This window comes from Colias philodice, chromosome 23 (genome assembly GCF_061535455.1).
Source record: "Colias philodice isolate Cphi_HAF_F1 chromosome 23, ilColPhil1 Martin Lab GWU primary, whole genome shotgun sequence".
Taxonomy (NCBI): domain Eukaryota; kingdom Metazoa; phylum Arthropoda; class Insecta; order Lepidoptera; family Pieridae; genus Colias; species Colias philodice.
The window spans coordinates 3,899,272-3,921,274 of record NC_143108.1 but is presented as its reverse complement, the minus strand read 5'-3'; the positions used below and the strand labels follow the sequence as shown (position 1 = coordinate 3,921,274).

At 31.6% G+C, this 22,003-nt stretch overlaps 1 protein-coding gene across 1 annotated transcript in view; it reads left to right on the top strand.

Annotated features, from left to right (window-relative positions):
• Positions 1–1,903: 1,903 nt before the first annotated feature.
• The window catches only part of C15 (homeobox protein C15), a 35,430-nt gene continuing 15,330 nt past the window's right edge, over positions 1,904–22,003 (top strand). The window contains exons 1-2 of the mRNA XM_089709986.1: positions 1,904–2,651; positions 19,880–20,108. Coding sequence (XP_089566112.1) covers positions 2,102–2,651; positions 19,880–20,108 — 779 coding nt within the window. The 5' untranslated portion in view covers positions 1,904–2,101. The remainder of the gene's footprint in view (positions 2,652–19,879; positions 20,109–22,003) is intronic.

Sequence of the window (22,003 nt, the reverse complement as noted above, 5' to 3'; positions counted from 1 at the left end):
AGAAATCATATTATTATAATCTACCTGTACCTACCTAATATTAAGAAAATTTTTATAAGATGTTCTAAAATATAATTTTTAACTTTTCCTAATGAAAACAACCCTGTAATAAAAAATGCTTCTCGCATAACATTCCTAATATTTTTTATTTACCTATTGAATATTTTAATGGCGGAAATTATCTAAGAATAAAAAAAAATCTAATTTTTGTAAACTAAACCAAAAGTAATTAATAAAATGATACCTAAGTAAAAAAAAGGTAGAGACAATTTTATCTACAATTATCTATTAAATCTAGATACCTATAAGTATTTGTATATATTATGTACCTACCAATAACCAAATCAATGTTTTATTACCTCTAAGTATATAATTATGTCAACAAAAAATATCTTACTATTAAATGAAATATGTAACTAGATACATTTATTATTTATGAGCTTTTTGTAGACTTATTACATCAATGAAATAGTTATAATGTATTATAATTCATAACAATGTACCTACCATGTAAAATGTTTTTTGTAAAAGTAAAAATATAAAAAAGCAACAAAAAAATTACTAGAAGTTATTACAGGTATTTTTATGTTACTTTTAAAAAAGCTCAATATAACCCAACTCTGGGTGCTTCGTGAAAAATTGAGTTTTTTTTTTTTTTTTCAAAAAGCTCATAAAACAAGAAAACTTCTTTCATGTGAGCGATCTAGAGCAAAAAAGTAGCTTTTGTTGAAAAAGCAATCAAAGAAAATATCCTTTGACTAAAAATAATCAATTATTTAACAAATATTTTAGAAAACAATTCAGTAGAAGCTTTTGGTATTTAAAAAAATTAAATATAAATTTAAAAGCTCTACGAAAGCATTTTATAATTTGCTACATGTTTCAATAAGTAGGTACCTATACCTAGGTATTGTTTATAAGTAGGATTGAATTTTCATAGGTTAGGTAATGGATTTATGTTATACCTAAACAAAGTCGTCGTACTGTCTGAACGTTGACTATAAATATATAATTCAATTTTTAGGGGAAAATAATTAATATACAAAAGGCACCTCAGTAGGTACACAACAACCTACTACAAGCATGATTCTATTATCATTAAAACTGCATTAACATTAATATTTACTTATAACACAAATACAATAACGGTCCCAAAATAGACTAGCGAATGAATCATCAATAAAATGAAACATGGCATTTCATTTCAAACACTAAGCCTTACTAAGCATTAATGTAAAAGCAATGACTATTCATAGTTTATCACGGTAACCATAATCTAACGCCCTTTACCACTCCGACTGTCAAAACCAATACAATAAAACAGTTATCTTCCACAATACATTATTACTTATCTCAATAACATGAAACCTGGGCCCTATTTTATTATAAAGTGCATTGTCTATAACCCACTCGACCGCCGAACGTAAATAATTTAACTGTCTTAAAAGATTCAAAAATAGTTCCTTACATTGCCCCCCCTAATATGTACACCATTTGTCAGACCATAAGTCCATAACTGGATTTAAACAGCGCTTTACAGGACACGCCCACTGAGAAATATTTTCATCTCGCTCTGGCACGACAATTTTTGGTATTCGGTATAATGTAGAGATCCCGCTCTACCAAATAATCGACAATGTGTTTACGTTAGATGTGTGTATGCCGAAATAACTTATGTGCTGGTCACTGTTATTTTAAATAGTACTTATTACTTAAACAATACAGTTCAATTTCACTTGACTTCAAATAAGGGGTGAAGTAGAAAAGGGACAATTCGAAAGAGACAGCACAAGCCATTCTGCTAAAGTTACTGAGTCCAAACGAGTTTTTATGTTTGGAAATCGTATTAAGCTTTTGTCGGAAACTGTTCCACTCAACGAGCATAGTTGAGTTGCGGACAAACTATCGTTTGAAGAGGTGGGGCAGCTGATTGGCTCATTCTTTCTGACATTGTGTGTTGAAACGTTCGCGGGCGGTGGTTAGTTTACGCGCGAATTCATCGAAGCCGCGTTTTTGCACAGATAATCGAGTGTTCGAAATTCGAATATGTTTAATTTTTTGTGAAGTAACAATTTGTGCCAGTGTTTTGAACTCGACGAAGATGTCGTCTATACATTCTGATGATGACCAGGAGGAGATTAACGTAGACTCTGACAGTAGGTTGTCTGGTCAGTGCGATAGGAGTATAGGTTCTGAGGACCATGACTCGGAGCACAGTTACCACGACAGATACCGAGATTCTCCAAACGAGCATATGACAGAAACGCAGCCGCGAGTCAATCTACCGTTTAGCATATCTAGATTATTAGGTAAACAGTTCGAGGAGATAGAAAAGCGTCGGAATTCCGGTGAGAGTGATGATAGGAGTGACCAAGACACTGAATCCGAGAGTGTAAAAGACGACGGAAAGGACAATAACATAGCGTTAAATTTTTCGCATAATCCTGGCCTGTATACGAACTCTGGCTTGTTGTTACGGCCTGGCTTGGGTCTGGGCGCTGGTTATGGGTTTTCTGGCAACCCTGGGGTGGTGAGAGTACCAGCGCATAGGGCTCTGGGGGCGTTGGGCGCTTGGGGGGTTGCTCTGGACCCCATGAGACAGGCTGCGGCAGCTGCGTTTGCTCATCAAGTTGTGAAGGATAGATTAAATGGTACGTATTTTAATAATTTACGTACCTACAATGTATGTAGATATAATATTAATTATTTGTGAAATGGGAAGTTGATTGTTAACAATTTTATCGAAATAAAATTCACAAAAATAGGTAATAACGAAAGCTCTTTTAACTTTAAAAGCTCTATTTTTCGAATCGAATTGTTTTTTTAGAAGTCATTTATCTGTTTGTTTTTATTGAATTTTTGCTCGGTGTATTTTTTATGTTCCTACTTCTTTTTTTATTATTTCGATCTTAAGAGTCCTTATCGATTTTAGAGTGATTTTTACTTGTTTCTGTAATTCTTTAGACGCTCGTTTAACAAAACTAAATTAGTAACAATGTGTGATGATATCTTAAATTAAAGATTCATTCAATATCTAAAATACGTTCGAGACAATTTATTGATATTCATTGTCCAGTTTGTTTAATAGCCAATAACCTAAGGCGTGTTTCAATTTTTTCCATGCGGGACGTTCGTGTCTTTGTATTTTACACGGAATTTAATAGAAGAAGTTTTCTTATAAAATATACTACAGTAAAGACACTGAGACATCCTAAAATATGCTCGAGGCAATTTATGTACTTTTATTGAAAAATTCAAAGAACATCTAAGTTAAAATAGCCTTACTTTGATGAAATTTTATGCGTATATGGCGTCGAATTTCTAGTTCTTACAACAGAGTTAAAAAAAAATAAAAAATACACACTAAATGATAGGTTAATGCTTAAAAATTTGCAATAAAAAAATACATATTATATGTTTTATGAAAGAAATGGAATAATTTAAAGTTCTCTAGAATTTTAGATTATAGGTATACGGGAGCGCAAACGTTGTTACGGCAGATCTATATAATCGAATATTCTAGAGAATTTTAAATTATACCATTACTTTCATATAACATAGTAGTTAGTTTTTCTAAACGATCTCCTAAAGAATTAAAGAAACAAGTCAAAATCACTCTTAAAATCGATACGGCCTCTTAACCAAGATTTTTATTCAATTTTATTTTAAAAGTGAATTTCATTAATTTAATTCAAACGGCAATGACATAAAAATTAATATTATAATAGCATTATAATAAATTTATTCTCATCAAAAGCATAAACACATTTTTGAAAGAGAAACCTTACCAAAACACAAAAAATCGGAATGCAGAATATCCAGAACGCTTTTAAATTTCGAATCGCAATCTCAAAACGATAAATCACTTTTGGCCTGTATGTATCTTTAGCCAAAACAGATTCAAAATAAACAAAGTTATCTGTAGTTGTACAAAAAAGTGGCAACGTCCGGACGATCACCGTTGCGTGTGTCACACTATAATAAAAAAAGAAAAAACTTTTTTTCTTTTTAACGTTTTTTTTACCTGTCGTGACGCCTAGGCTATAATTTGTCGCGGAGCGTCGCATAAGTACAAATTGGACCTTTTTTGAGGATTAAAAAATATAGATTATAGGTAGCTGATTGATGTCGGATGGGTAAACATTTTAGAGCAAAGATGCCGCCGAAATTTCTTTTGATACAAAAAAAATAATTATGAGTAGGGTGGGTAATAAGAAATGTTATAGGCTTGTTACTTTTTAAATTTTAGTTTCCTTAGTAAGAGAAGCTGATATTTAGAAAACTCCAAATTTTATTATAATAATCTTCCGTTTATATTCTGAAAACATAGTATACTATATTTATCTATCTATATTGTGTAGGTACCTATTTGCCAATATTTTATTTTTCCATCCCCTTAACTTCCAAAATTCACATAAAATTTATTTTTTTATAAACCCCGTAAAAATATTGACTTTGGTTCATTGTACTGAACGTGTTCAAGAAACCTTGCCAGACCATTATTCTTCCCTACCTTAATATTATAACATTGCAATTTAGTTCTTTTTTGCCCATCCCGGCGCGTGTTGGACCTCCCGATGTGATTTTTTACCACAAATAGAGGAAGTGTCGCCGCCTATAATTGAGACAGCCGTGAATTGGCAACCCAACTCCTTTGTCATTTTAGCGCCAATAATTTGACAGTTATTTGAAATAGGAAGTCCGGTTGAATTTTGTTCGTCTGTGGTCCGTCCGTCGTCAGTCGGTGCGACAAAATGGAATATTGGGGTTATTACATAGGATAAAACAATTGACGCATTTAAATAAATGACTCGTTAATTAAAGAATGTACCTAATATGATCAAAGTTAAGATTGAAATGAATGAAGAGTTAAAAATTATATCACTATAACATAGTATAAAAACAAGGCGCTTTCTCTGTCCCTTTGTATGCTAAAATATTTAAAACTACGCAACCTATTTTGATGCGTTTTTTTAATAGATAGAGTTATTCATGAAGAAGGTTTAAGATAAAGCGGGCAAAGCCGCGGGCGGAAAGCTAATGCATCATAAAATATGTTGATGCTGATCTTTCGTCATCACGAGTCACTAGCTAGTTTCCATGCGAAGAATTTTGTTTTTACATAATACATGCATATTTCATATACAAACTGCGTGTAAATTTTCGATTCAGCACATTAATGACAGCCTATTTAATTAAGAACACGGAAAAAATTAATAAATTATGTAAAAACGAAACGAACTGGAATTGTTTTTGGTAATATAATACTTACTACTGAAGAAATATTTACTACATAAATAACCCAAACATTTTAAAACATTACTAGATAAAAATCGGCAATGATTTATAAATGAATCCGGTTCTATTTTTTAATTACTTTTTTTATATAAAATCTCTCCGGTTAATAACCTTTAGGTGGTCATTTAATGATCAATTGAAATATAGTTTTAATAATCTGTGGAAATATCGGGAAAATGGTAATATTATCTGGAGCGTATCTGACTGGCTGGTTAGGTACCGTTTGCGGTTAGATGACTAGACTGCACTGGTCGAAAGTGTTAAGTGTGGTCTTTAGAGTTACGCAGGAATAGGTTTATGTCCAACATTGTTCATCCAAAAAGGAAATTGATAATATTGTATTAATTGATGGCAAATTACATTATTAGATACGGATATCCGATTACTAGAAGTTAACTGAGAATTTTGACGAAAATCTATACTGATAAAATTTGAAAAACCTTGACTCCGAGATATTGAATCTATACTAATCTAATTCTTATATTAATATTATGAAGCTGAAGAAGTTTGTTTGTTTGAAGGCGCTAATATGGGGTACTACAGGCACTGGTCCGATTTGAAAAAAAAATATTTCGGTGTTAGATAGCCCATTCATCGAGGAAGGCTAATAGATTAGCCTATAGGCTAATCCGGGGCTATAAGGCGCGGAGCACATCTAATATTTCATAGACTTGTTTCTTCTTTTAAAAAATAAATATGCAATTGTTTCATTAAAGAGATAGTGAATTTCTTTTCCGCGTTATAATGTTACAGATTACAGATTGCCTCATTGAAGTTACGTACCTACATTATTTAGGAAGTATCATCTCAAAACTTATTTTGCAATCAAAATTATTCATAACAAAATAATCTAAACGCTAATGAATAAAAAACACTAATTTGTATCCATAAAAACGTTTTGAAATCAATAGCCGTCGTAATCGCTTAGTTCTTATAATACCGTTTCCGGTTATTGGAAGACCGCAGATTTGCCTAATGGGTACCTACTTTACAGTTTACAGTGTAACGTAATACTATTATTTTTATTTATTTCATTTGAAACTTAGTGATCACATGAAAATATTACCTATAATGAATGTACCTACAACAAGGTGCAGTTAGGACTGCTAATTGCTAAGGAAGTAGTCAATTTTTGTTCATTTATTTACGGAATCCCTACTAATATTATAAATTCGAAAGTAACTCTGCCTGTCTGCCTGTCTGTATGTCTGATACGCTTTCCCGCTTAAACTTCTCAAACGATTTTAATGAAATTTGGCACAGACAATCTTTAGACCCTGAGAAAGAACATAGGCTACTTTTTATTGCGAAAAAACACCACGCGGGCGAAAGCTAGTTATACCTACATTTAGTATAGTCGGTACATATCATATAGATATAATTAGAACAGTGTTATATATACCGTAGCATAACAACCTAAATACAGGTTTAATTATTAACCTAGGTATGGGCAAATAAAAATAAGACAAATATATTTGAAGAAAGATGTTAGACAATTTAGTAAGCTAATCCGCAATCATTGCTAAATATAGTACCTATGTATCTAGTTTTGCTGCAATACCAGAAACTTTTAAACCACAAAAGAACGTTCATTACCTACTGCAAATCCAAAGCAAACAAAATAAAAAACATCAAAGATTACGGTAGACCAGCCGTAGACTCCCCCAATTACATAAACGCTTTGTTCAACCGCTTGTAATTACATAATTATTCCGTAATAATAAAATTGTCTTCAATTCCACGATTTACCTTATTTTACCTTCATTTACCTCACAATTATTTTCAAGCGAATAACCATAAGAATTCAGGGCAAGACGTTTATCAAGACATTTGCAAATTGTGCATTCAGAATAAAGCTGTTTGCTTGATTGCTTTAGGTACGTACAAACATAATAAACATTTATACGCTATAAATAATAATGTAGATTATAAATGATTTTGTATTATTTTAAAGCTTCATTTAAATAGGTATTGTATAGGTTAAGGTAACCATTACACATACCGTGTTTTTATCCATCCAAGATTTGCAAGTATTGAATCCCCTTTCTATTCTAAATTTCTAGAATCTTCTTTGCTTTCTTATTGTCGTTATTAATAGTATAGCTATCAATTGTACATTACGTGTACATTATTACAATTTATTACAAATTACAATTTATATTCACTAAAAAGTATAAAAATATCAAAATGCTACTAAAACAGTTTATACAAGCCAATGTTTCCCTAGCTAGGTTACTGGGCAACCTGTAATTGTATTTTGTTAATTGTCTTTAGGTACCATAATAACTAGGAATATAACGAAATAAATTTTAACTAATGGTATATTTATTCAAGTACTTATTAGGTATAATTTATGGTGCGAGAAATAGCAAGTAATAAATCTAACGCAAACGGGTAAGCCATCTTATAGGTGGGCATTATGAGACAAAATTTAGGAATCAGAAATGTTAGTCAGCCTGAGGCTGATGTACGAATAGTTATGAAGCAATTAATATCCTACCTACATATAATAAAAAGTATCAAAACGCACTGTTGAACGATTTCAGGCTACAATACATAACGCATAGGTACATAACGCACACAAAGCCTTGAAGGCATATTTAAGGATACCAGTTGACAAAATATGTTTTCATTCTAATTCTAATTCAAAAACTAAGCAAACTTTTCTTCAACATTTGAGCTTTATTTTCAAAAAGATTAAATATAGGCTATATCGATTTACTACTTGTTAGGTATAGGTACTTTTAAATTGCTAAATTTTCAGTTTAAAGCCTCCCTCCCGACGGCAATTTAGTTTCATTAAAAACATTGCTTACTTAGATATTTTATTATTATATACTGAAAAGCACATAATATAGTTCTCTATAATAATATTATATGTTTAGAAATTCAACACAATATTCCTCATATTAATTCTACAACGGCTGAATACCAATATATTAGTAATTTGTACAACTCATCGTTTGAAGTCCGCCGACGGCGCTAATAACATAATTAATAGCCATTTGTACATAATTGCTGTTTTACAAATGTTTATTTATTTATGACGCGTCATTTGTGTCAATAAAACAAAGTGATGATGTTGGAACATGATCAAACAGTAATGAGATGATAATTGATATAAATACTTCATTCGCTTATGGTTTTAAATGAGCAATTGGTTTAAACACTCGGTTACTCCTAATTTGTATGAATAAGAGAATTTATGTTACTTTCAATAAATAAATATTGGTTTCTACTTAGAAATAGCTTGTACAGACATAAATATGAATTTTGAAGATCTTTGAAGAAGCAGACATTAAATTATAAGCATTCGTTCTGTTTAATTTATTAGATAGATTCGCTTTTAATATTTCTTAAACTTGGTCCGTCGCGTATGAGCGACACAATATTAAAATACTAATACTAATTTATTAATGTGAGTTATTTATGTATATCTCTACCTTTATATCTATTATCCCGGCAATAATATAACTTTATAAGATACCATTGAAATAACTGCTTATAACACTATTTCTTTGTACAGTATTTTCATTCAATAGAAATTAAGTTCAGTCATACCAATTATTAGAAAGCAGTACTTAGGTACAATACATACAGTTGCCTGGAAGAGATTGCTTTAAGCAATAAGGCCGCCAATTGTGCACTTATCATATTCATGCGCTGCTGTTCATATTCATATTCTTCCACATTCATAATATGTATATATAAAACGTTAACCAATACACATAAAACGAACATGCAATGGCCACAATATCCCAATCCATAGCAATCTATATCATTTTTCCCAACCTCTCTCTCATTTCCCCCGGGATGGTATGAATATTGAGATCATGTGAGCCCGATGATACGTGGATGATATTGTCTTAACACCTTATTTTTATAGCGTATGAAAATGTAATCTAGAATGTTCGATTGTGTTTTTGCTTTTGTTAAAGGTGGTTTTTGTTGGTTGGATTGGTTCAGGAAATCAGGAGTTAATATCTTAATAATGAGTTAATATACATTTTATTCAATCTTTATTTAAGTACTTTTATGTGCTTTTTGTATTAGATATATACAAGATACATTATTCTATATTATTTGTTAATTTTCTTTGCTTTTATTTATGATTTTCTTCCGTAAAATATAATTCTTTCGCATTCGCATCTATCTGATTTATTGGGGTTTTCATTAAAACGTCAAATTTTCAACAATTCTTAGTAGTTTCAGTATCTTCAAAAATTTAATTGAATTCGTTTATTTATTTTATAGTTAAAATAACCATAACGTCATCGTGTTAACAGTCCTTCACGATAAAATTCCAATAGAAACGCACTCAATATTTTAAAATATTATGAGCCATAAACTAAGCCCAATGCTGATATATTTTATCAGCAATCCATAACGTGCTAGGTTATAAAAGAAACCATACTTCAAACGTGAAAATATATGAAAGGCCGCGGGTATAGCGCGTAAAATATTATACCGCTACGCTTTAGAGAGATTACATATTCCTACAGAGAAATACAATTTAGCGAGGGGACATTTATACTCATTTTGTGTTATGGAACGGTGAATTTGATAAGTTCTCGTCTTATTTTTTATTTATAAATTATAAATGGTACATATTTCAAAAACACCGAGAAGGAATGCCGGGTATTCTGTTATCTTTTATATCCAATGGCCTATTTTATTGATTACATGAACATAATTGTATTAAAGTTGCACAGATAAAGATATAAAATACCAAACAGCAAGCTGTTACCATAGTACCTACCTATAGATGCTATTACGCTGTTTCTGCCTTAAAATTAGTAAAAGGTAATGAAGGTTTAAAAATTCAATTCAACCATTATGTATACTTAATCTTAAAAATAATGAAAGTGTCATTTTCTTAAAAATCAAAACTTCATTTGAAATAGCGGCATCAACCAAATTAAGAAACAATCCACCAAAGCCCTTCTCACGCATTACAAACATACACGCAACATACAAAAATGACGAAACATTTCAAAGAAGTATTTAAATTTAATTTTACACGATTATCCGTAATTAGGCTGATAAGCTGGGTTGCGATGACAACTGCGGGACACAATTTTAATGAGGTCGTGCGTATAATGATCCGTGCGGTCACAAATTGCTTTAGTTCGAAATTTCGTTGCGTGAATGGATTTAATACAATACAATCTTTGTTATTATTTGGATGTTTGGAATATTGGTACTTATAACCTTTTTTGTTAAATCACAATAGAAATAAAGCTGAGGCTGTAAGGCATTCTTTCGTTGTGGTTGTGATGAAAATAAAAAATTAGAAATAATAATTCGTTATTTGGAATTTTCAACGACCTCGTTGTAACTAAAGAGTATTTGATAGAAAACTCGGGCTAATGAATTCATTTAAAACAAAACTGATTAGTGAAACATATACTTACGATAATTTCACAATATTCGGTGCAGTTTCAGTAATGTAAGTAGATTAATGCCTTGATGGTATTGTCCTTAGCGTCCAACGGCTTCATAGTCAGCAACAGTCACAACACACAAACTGAAATGGATACAAAATATAAACAATTACTTCTAAATTAAACGTAAATTGTTTGAACGTCACGAATGACAAATCATTTTAAACTACCCGCAATATGTTTAGGTTATATAATGCGTATAGTAAAAGTTATTTTTATATACCTACTATTCTACAGAATACCTATTTGACACACATAGTTTAAGTACCTACAATATCGCTACTATGTAATGATAATGACAATATATGGATAATGTACATTTTCTTTATTAGATAACTTTACTGTATGAGCAGTATGACATTTTAAACAATCATCACGAACTAATACTCCTACATCCAATTAGATACCAAAAGAACTCTATTTTCGTTTCATAATATTTTCAGCAGCAATATTGTATGTCTACATCTCAAAGCACTAAAGCGCAATGTCATAAAGCTTTGCCTTTGTTCCGTACAAACGTATGTCCGAAAATGCAACCGATTTTCCAATTGCATCCCATTCGTACCTGAATATTCCATGAGAGTACAGGATTGAAGCGCGTAGTAACTAACGTGAATTGGTATGGTTGTTGCTTGCAATATATATGAGACTTTTCCGTTGTTTTTTCTGACCGTCCGGCGTAATTGTGATATGCGAGTGGTGTTTTTGATTGCGTTCTACGTTGTTGTGTGTGTTTATTGGTGTTTAAGGGTAATTTCGATCTTATTGGAATTTGGTGATTGTTTATTAGTTGATAGGTAGTTAGTATGATTCTTTTCTTTTGTTCATTTGATATGTTACAGTTACGGTCTAGTAATATGATGGTAGCTATACTTTACTACAGTCTACATACCTAATCACTAATTAGTAAATGTGTGTTTATTATTTCACTCGATTCTTACGAAAATATTAATAAGTTAAAAATAATACCTAAGAAATCAGATTGAGACATAGTAATAACAATTTAGAAGCAATGTTCACATGTAAAATGTTGCACCTAAATAAGCTACATAAAACATAATAAGGTTACTCACAAATACATCTTCCAGCTAAATAAAGCACATCCAAATTGTTGCTATCAATTATTCAAAACAGAAGTTGAATCATACGGGTATATAAGTAACTTCCGAGGTGTAGACAAATGCGGCCATCTGAGTGATGGAGTGACTGGCTCTAATCCCAGGTGACGACTGACTCCAATTAGACGTCGAGCATTCATCTTCCCGCCCTCGGTGCAAATTTTTTTTTCAAGTTTGAATATGGAATGGTATTGGCGGGTTGTTTTTTTCTTTTGTGTGTGGCCAGTTTGTTGCAATGTTTTAAAAGAGTTTTTTAGAAATAAAAAATAAAATATGCAGATTTAATAAAATTTTATTACTTATGTAAATAAAAAAAAATATATAGATATAAAGAAATAAAATAATATTTTTTTTAACTGTATCTAAGTGTAAAAATTTGATCTTTTATATGCCTTATTTAAATAAAAGTCTTTTAAACTTCAAGGTAAAGCAGCATTAAAAAGAAAATGCCCATTTCAATAGCAATATGCAAATACAAAAGGAAATAGGTAAGTAGCCGAATGTAATAAATCATAAAATGATACAGCGTAACGAATTGCAAGGGTCACAAGTCACAACCCAAGGGATATCATAAAGGGATTACAGAGACGGTTAAACCCTTTCAAACTTAATTTGTTTGTTAATTTTTCTCTCCGTTTATTAGACAAGATTAGGGGCCCATGATTATAAAACAATTTACTTTGTTATGATTTTTATTAAGGAATTTTTAAGAAAGTGGACAGATTACGTAATTAAATAATAAAAATAGCCTCATATTATTTTTTTATACAAATAATCGTAAAAGCTTTTACTTGAGGACTCCGCAATATTGTATAAATAAAAACCTATAGGTATTTATTTTAAGATTACTAAGATAGAGGTGAAATTTTAAAGCATTTGTTATATTCCTGACTCTGTTCTTGAATCAGAATACTTTCAACTGCGGTTAGATAAGTTGTCGCCAATTTACAGCTTGGGTGGTACAGAATTGTACCTTCAAGTATGTGAAATATTATAATCTAAACATAGTGGTAATTTTTATAAAATTGTATTATTATTTTCGGTTGAGATGATTTTTAATTGCATACCAACAGCTAAGTGACACGTGCATATAGGGTGGTTTTTCTTTTGCTGGTATTTTTATAAATATGTATTTTGTATCGCTTTTTGCAGTCTATTGTGTTATAAATAACTATACTATACATAGTATAGTTAGTTATTTATACATAGGTAGTGTAGTTATTTGTAACAAAAAGCTTAAAAAAAATTACTTGTAAGTATACCGTTTCTGATATCCGAGACACATGTAACAACTAACAGCCTAGTTTGGATCTCCTGTACCTAATACTGAAATATTTTATTCTATTAATCTATACCTACTAATAATATAGCTGAAGAGTTTGTTTGAATGCGCTAGCAAAGTATTACCATTATTTCCTACAGTAGTGCGACGAATGTACTTGTGCAGAGAAACGGAGGGGAACTGGCGGGGGTCGGGCGACGCGGGCCGCGTAAAGCAAACACGCTTAGTTTGCTTTACCTAGCGCGAAAGGATGACGCATTCGTATTTTTTGTGTAATAATTTTATTATACATAGGTACTTACATATTCTATTATGGCGCGCACAAACTGTTCGGTTTACGGATGTAAATCTACATTGAAATCCCAGAAGGAAACAATATTTCATAAAGATTGTATTAATTGTATCTGTTGAATTAAAATCAAAGCTATGTATATGTTGTCCTCATTATTTTCTAATCAGATTGTACATCCCAATGCGAATGCATTACTTAGTTAAATGTTATAATATACAATTAAGAACATCCAAAAATAAAGTGTCCACGTAAATAATATTTAGCAGTGCAATATCTGTAATTATATATATTTATGAACAAATAATTACATCAGATTTAATAATCGCAATTATTTTGAATGTACATATGAATAAAGATTTCATCATAATATTAATAATCACAATTGTTTTATTTCCCATTTGTTGCAACCCTAGCGTATTTTCGTGTGGCAGCGTAAGTACCTACGCTGGCGGCGGCATCGCGCGACATCAAAGGCGATTCCTTACTGTAGGAAATAATATTGTAATACTGTGGCGCTAGTCTCAGGAACTGTCCGATTTGATAAATTCTTTCGGTGTTAGATAGCCTATTTATCGAGGAAGGCGGCTATAGAAATATCATTACGTTTTAGACCAACAGGAGCGGAGCTATGCAGGTGAAACCGCGGAGCACAACTAGTGGTTAATAAAGATTATTATCTAATTAATTTGTGGCAAGGAGTGGAACGTAGTAATTTTTTTTTTGTGATAGCTATAGTCAATACCTGTATACCTTTTTTTTATAGTGGGGAAATCTTCCAAAGATACCCACGGCCCCCGGGGAAGGAGCCGTGGGTTATGTCGGATTCTTACCGACTAAAACCGTGTTCCGTCGAGCCGCTTTAAGACGATACACAAAAAAAAATCCACTGCTTGGCGGGCGGAGTCTAATAGCTCGCTATCGCGAACGCGGGTGTGCGCGAAGTCATTCTTGCAAACTCGCCGCGCTGCCGCTGGCCGACTCGGGACAAACATGTATGGAGTCGTCATACAGTTATAATATTGTTATACATTTATTCAATTGTTGATTTATTGGTTTTATTTTCTTGCTTATAAACAAATAATCTTCTTTCCAACAACTACTTAGACATTATTAATAATTATTATTATTTCGTAATGTTTACTTTATTACAAAATAATACAGGTTATAATTAATAATCTTTAAAATAACAAAAAATATTGTTACTCTGAAAAAATGAAATGGTAATCAATAACGCGGAATACTGAATTGATTTAAATAGAATTTGATGCTGACGTAGATATTACATCATGCCCAGAAATGAAAGGTACTATTTCTGAAAGAAGTTATAAACCCTAATTCTTCTCAGTCAAAGTCAAGAGTGGAAGATATCACTAATACAGTAAAACTGATGCGAAACTTTGGATGTTAATTTGTATATTTTTTTGTTAGTTGTTAATCACGTCAAGACTACATTACCAATTTTGATAAAATATAGCTAATTGCCTGGATTTACACATAGGATACTTTTTATCCGAACTGAACACTTCTGTGGGATAAAACAGGATTCACGATATAACCTAATTCCAAGCGGGCAAAGCCGCGGTCGGAATGATATTTTTTTAAATAGAAAAATTGTTTTAAAAAAAACACAAAATATATTGATGCATGTATTTATTTTTTGCACTCTATTATAATTGTAATTATTCATTACAAATAATCAAAATAAAATAGCCAGAACAAAGTTAGGCCCTGGTAGGGTAGGTAGGCAGGTACAGCAATGTGAGACGAACACTGGCTATTTATACCAATAATAATGTATTATAAACATTAAATTAAGTTTACAACAAAAATACATAATATTAGCTAATGTGAAAACGAATCAAACAATCATCCCACAACAATGAAATGTGCACACAAATATTCATCCAAATCGGTTCATGTGATTAGGAGGAGTGACTGCAGCGCCATCTTCCGGGCCCAATTGTGTTTCCAGATCACCCAGGAACTCAATTTAATATACTTACACAAAATTTTTCGAAATTAAAACTCACATTACTATGTAAATATGAATATAAACCTGTTTTAGTACTAAGCAATTTCCCGCACAGGTGTAGTAAGTATAAATGAAATAAATATCAACATCAAATTCTTTATACAACATACTTATCTACCACCTACTAAGAAATGTAATTCTTGAAATTTTTTCGTATTTTTTTTAAATATAATACTACTCCAATGAGCTCCTGTTCCATATCACGTCCGCCATACTTCCACTAAGTTCACCATGATTTTTTATTTCTTTGCACTTTGTTGCTTTTTACTAAAAATGGAATCATGCGATAAAACCAGTAGAACGTTGATAACATACATTTTTGACTGAATAAAGGTACTTACGAAGGAGTGGGTTCACATTGTGAACAATCAGTGGGTTTATTTTCCTTCTGGATTCCGGATTTCTGAAAAGATTATCTATGCTATAAATGAAAAAAATCTTACACATTCGTTATGTACTTAAAACAGGGTAAATCAAACATCGTCTATAATACAATTATCATCAAATTTAAAATAAAACCAACTTCTTCATTAATTTGTTCCAATTGTAAGCATTCTTTTTTCTCCAACCTTTATGTTTCTTCTTCTTATTTTCTTTATTGTCCCCATTTGTCTCATTTTGTCTTATCGTGTTGTCACCCTTTTTTACGATTGCGCGAGCGACACAAGTTCCCCGTGTGACGGCCGTAGCGGGAATGACTCGTGCAGCGATCGGGGTAGGAAGGTACAGGGCGGCTCTCGCTATATTGGCTGGTCGGGCGCTAATTTCAAGTATTTCTTGTTTATTTCAAAACCATCGCATATTTCAAAATTCTAAATCGGTAGACGTATAGGTTGTATATTTTATAGTTAATATCCAAAAAGTCGTAACTTTACGTTTGTTATTTTGAAGATGCCAGAGATTATAAAAAAATAACAATGAGAACTTTGTATTTTTTTTCTATCGAGAAAATATCATGGAATCATGTTTCTAAAACGGTAGACGTATTGTGTTACTATTGAACTTTCTTGTCAAGAATTTTCATCACGACAACTTCTTAATACTATTATAAAGGCGAAAGTTTGTAAGGATGTATGGATGTATGGATGTATGGATGTATGAATGTATGGATGTTTGTTACTCTTTCACGTAAAAACTACTGAACCGATTACAATGAAATTTAGCACACATATAGAGGGTAACTTGGATTAACACATAGGATAGGTTTTATCCCGGAAATCCCACGGGAACGGGAACTATGCGGGTTTTCCTTTGAAAACGCGGGCGAAGCCGCGGGCGGAAATCTAGTTAATAATATAAAAATTACGAAGGTTTGAAAAGGGCCGTAAATGTTAGAAAAATTAATTCATCACCTTAATGATGGGGCCGCGGGTATTTGTTAGGATTCTTCCGCGACCCCCTCGGCAATACCTATATACCTATGTAAAAATGCATTTGAAAGAAGACGAGCATCAGTTGCTTTGATCAGCTAGTTACATACTCTGTACTTATATAAACTACTAGATTTCCGCCCGCGGCTTCGCCCGCGTTTTCAAAGGAAAACCCGCATAGTTCCCGTTCCCGTGGGATTTCCGGGATAAAACCTATCCTATGTGTTAATCCAAGTTACCCTCTATATGTGTGCTAAATTTTATTGTAATCGGTTCAGTAGTTTTTACGTGAAAGAGTAACAAACATCCATACACCCATACATCCATACATCCATACAAACTTTCGCCTTTATAATAGTATTAAGAATTAAGATAATGTTTTTTTTACAACATTTAAAAAGACAAGCGCTCCACTTTTCCTGAAACAAGGGTAAAGCCATAGAAGGTAAAGGCAACCACATTGTACGCAAGCATGAATCATACGCCGTAACACGATTAGGGAAGCGCAAATCTTGTTAGCCCACCCTTTTCCACTCTGATACTGTCTGACGTAAACTTTGTATTGAACAATTTTGTTTGCTCTGTTTTTGGTGCGTTTAATTGTATGCGTGTTTGTGGTGTAACAAAATATGTCAACTTTTGGAATGATATTTCGTCAGTTAGGATCAGCCAGCAGTAATTCTGAAAAGTGTTAAATATTATGAAGGCGAAAGACAAAATAGCTAATTAAAATAAATTAAATCGTACTCAGTTCAGATTTATCCATCAATTAAATAGAACAATTAGTTTCTTATAGGTTACCTATATATATAATATACAAAATATTATGTGAAATTTCTTAGGTTATATATTAATATACATAATATTATGTGAAAAATCTTGGTTCTAATCGAACAAATTACGTTTGCAACATCATTTTATAGATAATGTTCTATAGTATTTATTATCTATTACAGTTTTCAACCCACCCACTTGAATTTCCATCAAAAATCATATACCTAGGTAACCTATATAGAAATACTTCAGGCACACATTTAAATTTTAAATGTCTCTTTGGCTGTTTTTATATAATCTAAACATTTCCTCACATCTATATACTATTAAACGACATATCTAAACACATACTATGTTATTACATGCAGTAACTCATGTATCATGCACAAGCCCCACAATTACTATTTGTGGTCACGTAAAGCCGCCATTACCGTTCGACCAATAAGGGCAGGCTTAATAGGATTCCATTTTTGAAAACATTATGAAACTTCGGCACGGAATTTTGTATGTATTTGTCAATTTGACATGTGATAGGGTTTGTATAAAAAATAAGTAAAAATCATTCCATTGTTTCACGGAACTTCGAACTTTTAGAACTGAAATTTCTTTTACTTCATATGATTTTCTTAATGCTTTGGAAATCTGAGAATAAATAAGTGATCACAGAAAACCTCTTTATATATCGGTAGGTAGGTATCCCCTAAGGTATCCCCAAATCCGACTCGAGGTTGAAAATTAAATAAAACTATATAAAAAGATTATACTTACACAGTAAACCAAAACCCATTTAAAGTTACATACATAATATCATTACAACGTGGAACGATATTGTAAAATAAATTAATATCACCATAATGATACACGTTTCACGAACAAATTACTAGTGACATTGAAACCAATATCCTGGTTAAAATCAACTCATCTCATGGACGATTTAATGCAAATCAGAACTATTACGATAAACATGATCATTATCTGTAGCCAATCTCAACGCTTAAACAACGGTCGCTTTTTAATGTTTGAAAATAGAACATAGATAATAGAATATTGGAATTATTTTTAATCTGTTTAAGGCGGAGGCTTTTGTCACGTAGCGTTTTTCAGTCAATATTGGAGTTTACTGGTTGTTCATAAAATTATGTTTAAAATAAAACTAAAGGTTGTTTTCTAGTCTTAGATAGGTTATATCTAATATAATAAACGAAATATTACATGAATGCAATTTACAAAAAACCTTTTTGTATTTTTTTTTGCTCTTGATTATATGTATTTTGGATTTTTAATTAAATAATAGATCAACACAAGTCAACCTTAATCATTATTGAAAACTTAAATTACATGACACAATCATAACGTTCAGTCCATTTAAAAAGTTAAAAACCATAAACAATTACCAGTGCTGCCAACACAAAATTGCTAGTACCATTTTTAAACTTTTCGGTGCCTATTATTACGATCTTGCGGTTATCTGTATTCGTTTTAGCGTTTTCCACGAATAGGCGCGTAATTTAAGATTTATTATGAATGGAGCATTTTGATTGCAGCGTATATTGCTAGCAATTTAAATTGAATACAGGCTATTTAATGAGATTTTTATTTATTCATGGCGCTTTGTAATACGAGTGTTGTGTCATTAAATCGTGATTTCAATTATATAGATAAGCTCGAATGTAATCTTGGACTAATTTCTTTAATAGCTACGATGTTATTACTGATAACTTGAGAATGTTTGAATAATATTAGTGTTATATCGCTACTAATAGTTAGCAGGTAAGTTATGTTGGTGGTTAATTGTTTTTGAAATAAATTAGTTTTTTCTTAGTTCTGTATTTTACATAAATAATAATAGAACAATGGAAATAAAATATGAATAATCTTTGTATTTTCAAGTAATAAAAGCATCGAATTTAAAGAACAATTATACGATACGTTAGATCTGAATTTATGGTACCTACCTAATTTAATAATGAAGTCAATGTCTATTACTAAAATGAATATTACTGTTATTATTTATACCTAAATTGTAATTTCCATGAACAATCATTGAAATAATACCCTCTAATACAATAATAATAATTATACTTTTCATAAACCAACCCCTAACATTATTCACACATGAGGATAGTTCTATCAATGAAAATAGCAAAACAAACTAGACACATAAGGCACATAGAACCCTATCACTTCTAGAAGTCAAGGGAAGAAAATAAGCTCTTAATCTAACTAGAATATGATGTATATTATGTATTAACATTTCCATTTCTTCCAGCATCATTCCCAATCACACGACGCATCGGGCATCCATACCAAAACCGGACGCCCCCAAAACGCAAGAAACCACGCACCTCCTTCACAAGAATGCAAATAGCCGAACTAGAGAAGAGATTCCACAAGCAGAAGTATTTGGCGTCCGCTGAGAGGGCGTCGCTGGCAAAGACGTTGAAGATGACAGACGCGCAAGTGAAAACTTGGTTCCAGAACAGACGGACGAAGTGGAGGTAGGTTTAAAATTCATTATTCTACTATTCAGGGTCAATAAGTTTAATTAAAACATTTCATATTTATTATACGATTAATAAACACACAGAACTGATTTTCATTATCACCTTCATGCTTGCTTTGCGGCCAAAGTTTGGCCAACCTAGTCGATATATGTAGATATATTCTTCTTATTATAAATACCTATACCTACATACAATTTTGGTTTCATCAAAAAACTATGAACGAAGTAATCCTGCAGTGGGATCTAGTACTATCTTCTTAACATATAAAACCTCTCATAAAATGAATGCTAATATTTAAATGTATTAAAATATTTGATTAGTATGTAACATAATATACACCTAAAAAGGAAGAACCAGATTCAATAATATTATTACAAGTAAGATTTCAACAACAGTTTTGCGTAAATCCGGTATGACTATAGGTATCTACCTATTATCAAGTGCCAAGTTATAATTAATATTTGCTATTCAATTTATGAAAGATCGTTTTAAAATAAGGCTTCCGAAATACATATTTCAATAGTAGGTAGGTAATAGGTAAGCGGGATATAGAGAATTGATCGTGTCGGTTCAAATTTTAGGCCTAATAACTCTATATTTATCATATGTATTTTGTGTATTTGTGTTTTACAATTTTTGCGTCTCGATTCTAAATCTGTATCAATTTTAAATATAATGCATCATTCCTGAAGTTAGAATTGAACATTAAATATATGCTATGACCTTTTATTTCAAACAAATAAATTTTACTTATAAATATAACATTATGTAAAAGCTTGTGAAAAGCGATACAATAGCCAATAGAAGAGAACTCAAAACTACAAACTAAAATAGAAAGTAGAAACAACTAATTGACACATAACAAAAAAAAAACGTCAAATGGAATTCGAAAGAACGCTAAAGCGCGGCAAAAACAAAATTCCAATTCTGTGTGAGACGATGCGTTCGTGTTGGTGGCACAGCGATTACCGTCTAATGGACAAGCGCTGTTGTGTTCGCCACAGATAACCCATGCTCGATACGAGCGGCGCCAAGCCACTGCTTTTGTGAAAAAAAAACAGAGCCCACCAGATTGTGCGTGATCTGTGTGCGTGATATACTGGCTGATATGCTTTTAATTGTTTTTGTCATTGCTGGTTAATGAAATATAAATAATGTACCTACCTACTTGTCAATTGTTTATTTTTGCAAAAAATTAAACAAGCAATATTTTGTCAAACGTGAAAAAGATACATTCTTCATTGATGTTCTTAATTATTGTAGAAAAATGAGATGGAAATGTGGCAGACTTAAAATAAAAACATAATGAGTGCATAGTTTTCTTATTAAACTGCAGAAATTATTACATTTAACATAATATGCACCGAATTTACAATAACACAAAATCATCTCAATTTACAATAACACAAAATCATCTCAAAAATAATGACACTACGCCCAATAAATTCATTAACCCAGACAAAAGCGTATAAAACAAAATACGATAGTCTATTACCTCCGGCCGATTTATCACACGTCTGTTTGTATTAACCAGCACTTAAATATTATCTTTATTCCTTGTTTTGTTTAATATTAAAAGTGTTATCAGCTAACGAGGGACAAACAACCCTGTATTGCCAGATCCCTTTGATTAATGTGGCGGTTAATGCTTTTGACGTAACTAGAAATTGATTTTAAATTGACTTAGTTGGTTATTTAATTAACTGAGATGATGCTGTATGCTGAACGGTTGTGTTGATTTTGATGCTATTTCTAGGATTAGAAGTAATGAAAGTGATTAATAGTTTAATGGTTTTCCAAAAGTTTTTTCAAAGTCTGCCATATTTAGATAGTAGAAAAAGTATTACATAATTCAGTGATGCCAGTTTCATGTTTTAAAGTTGTAATTA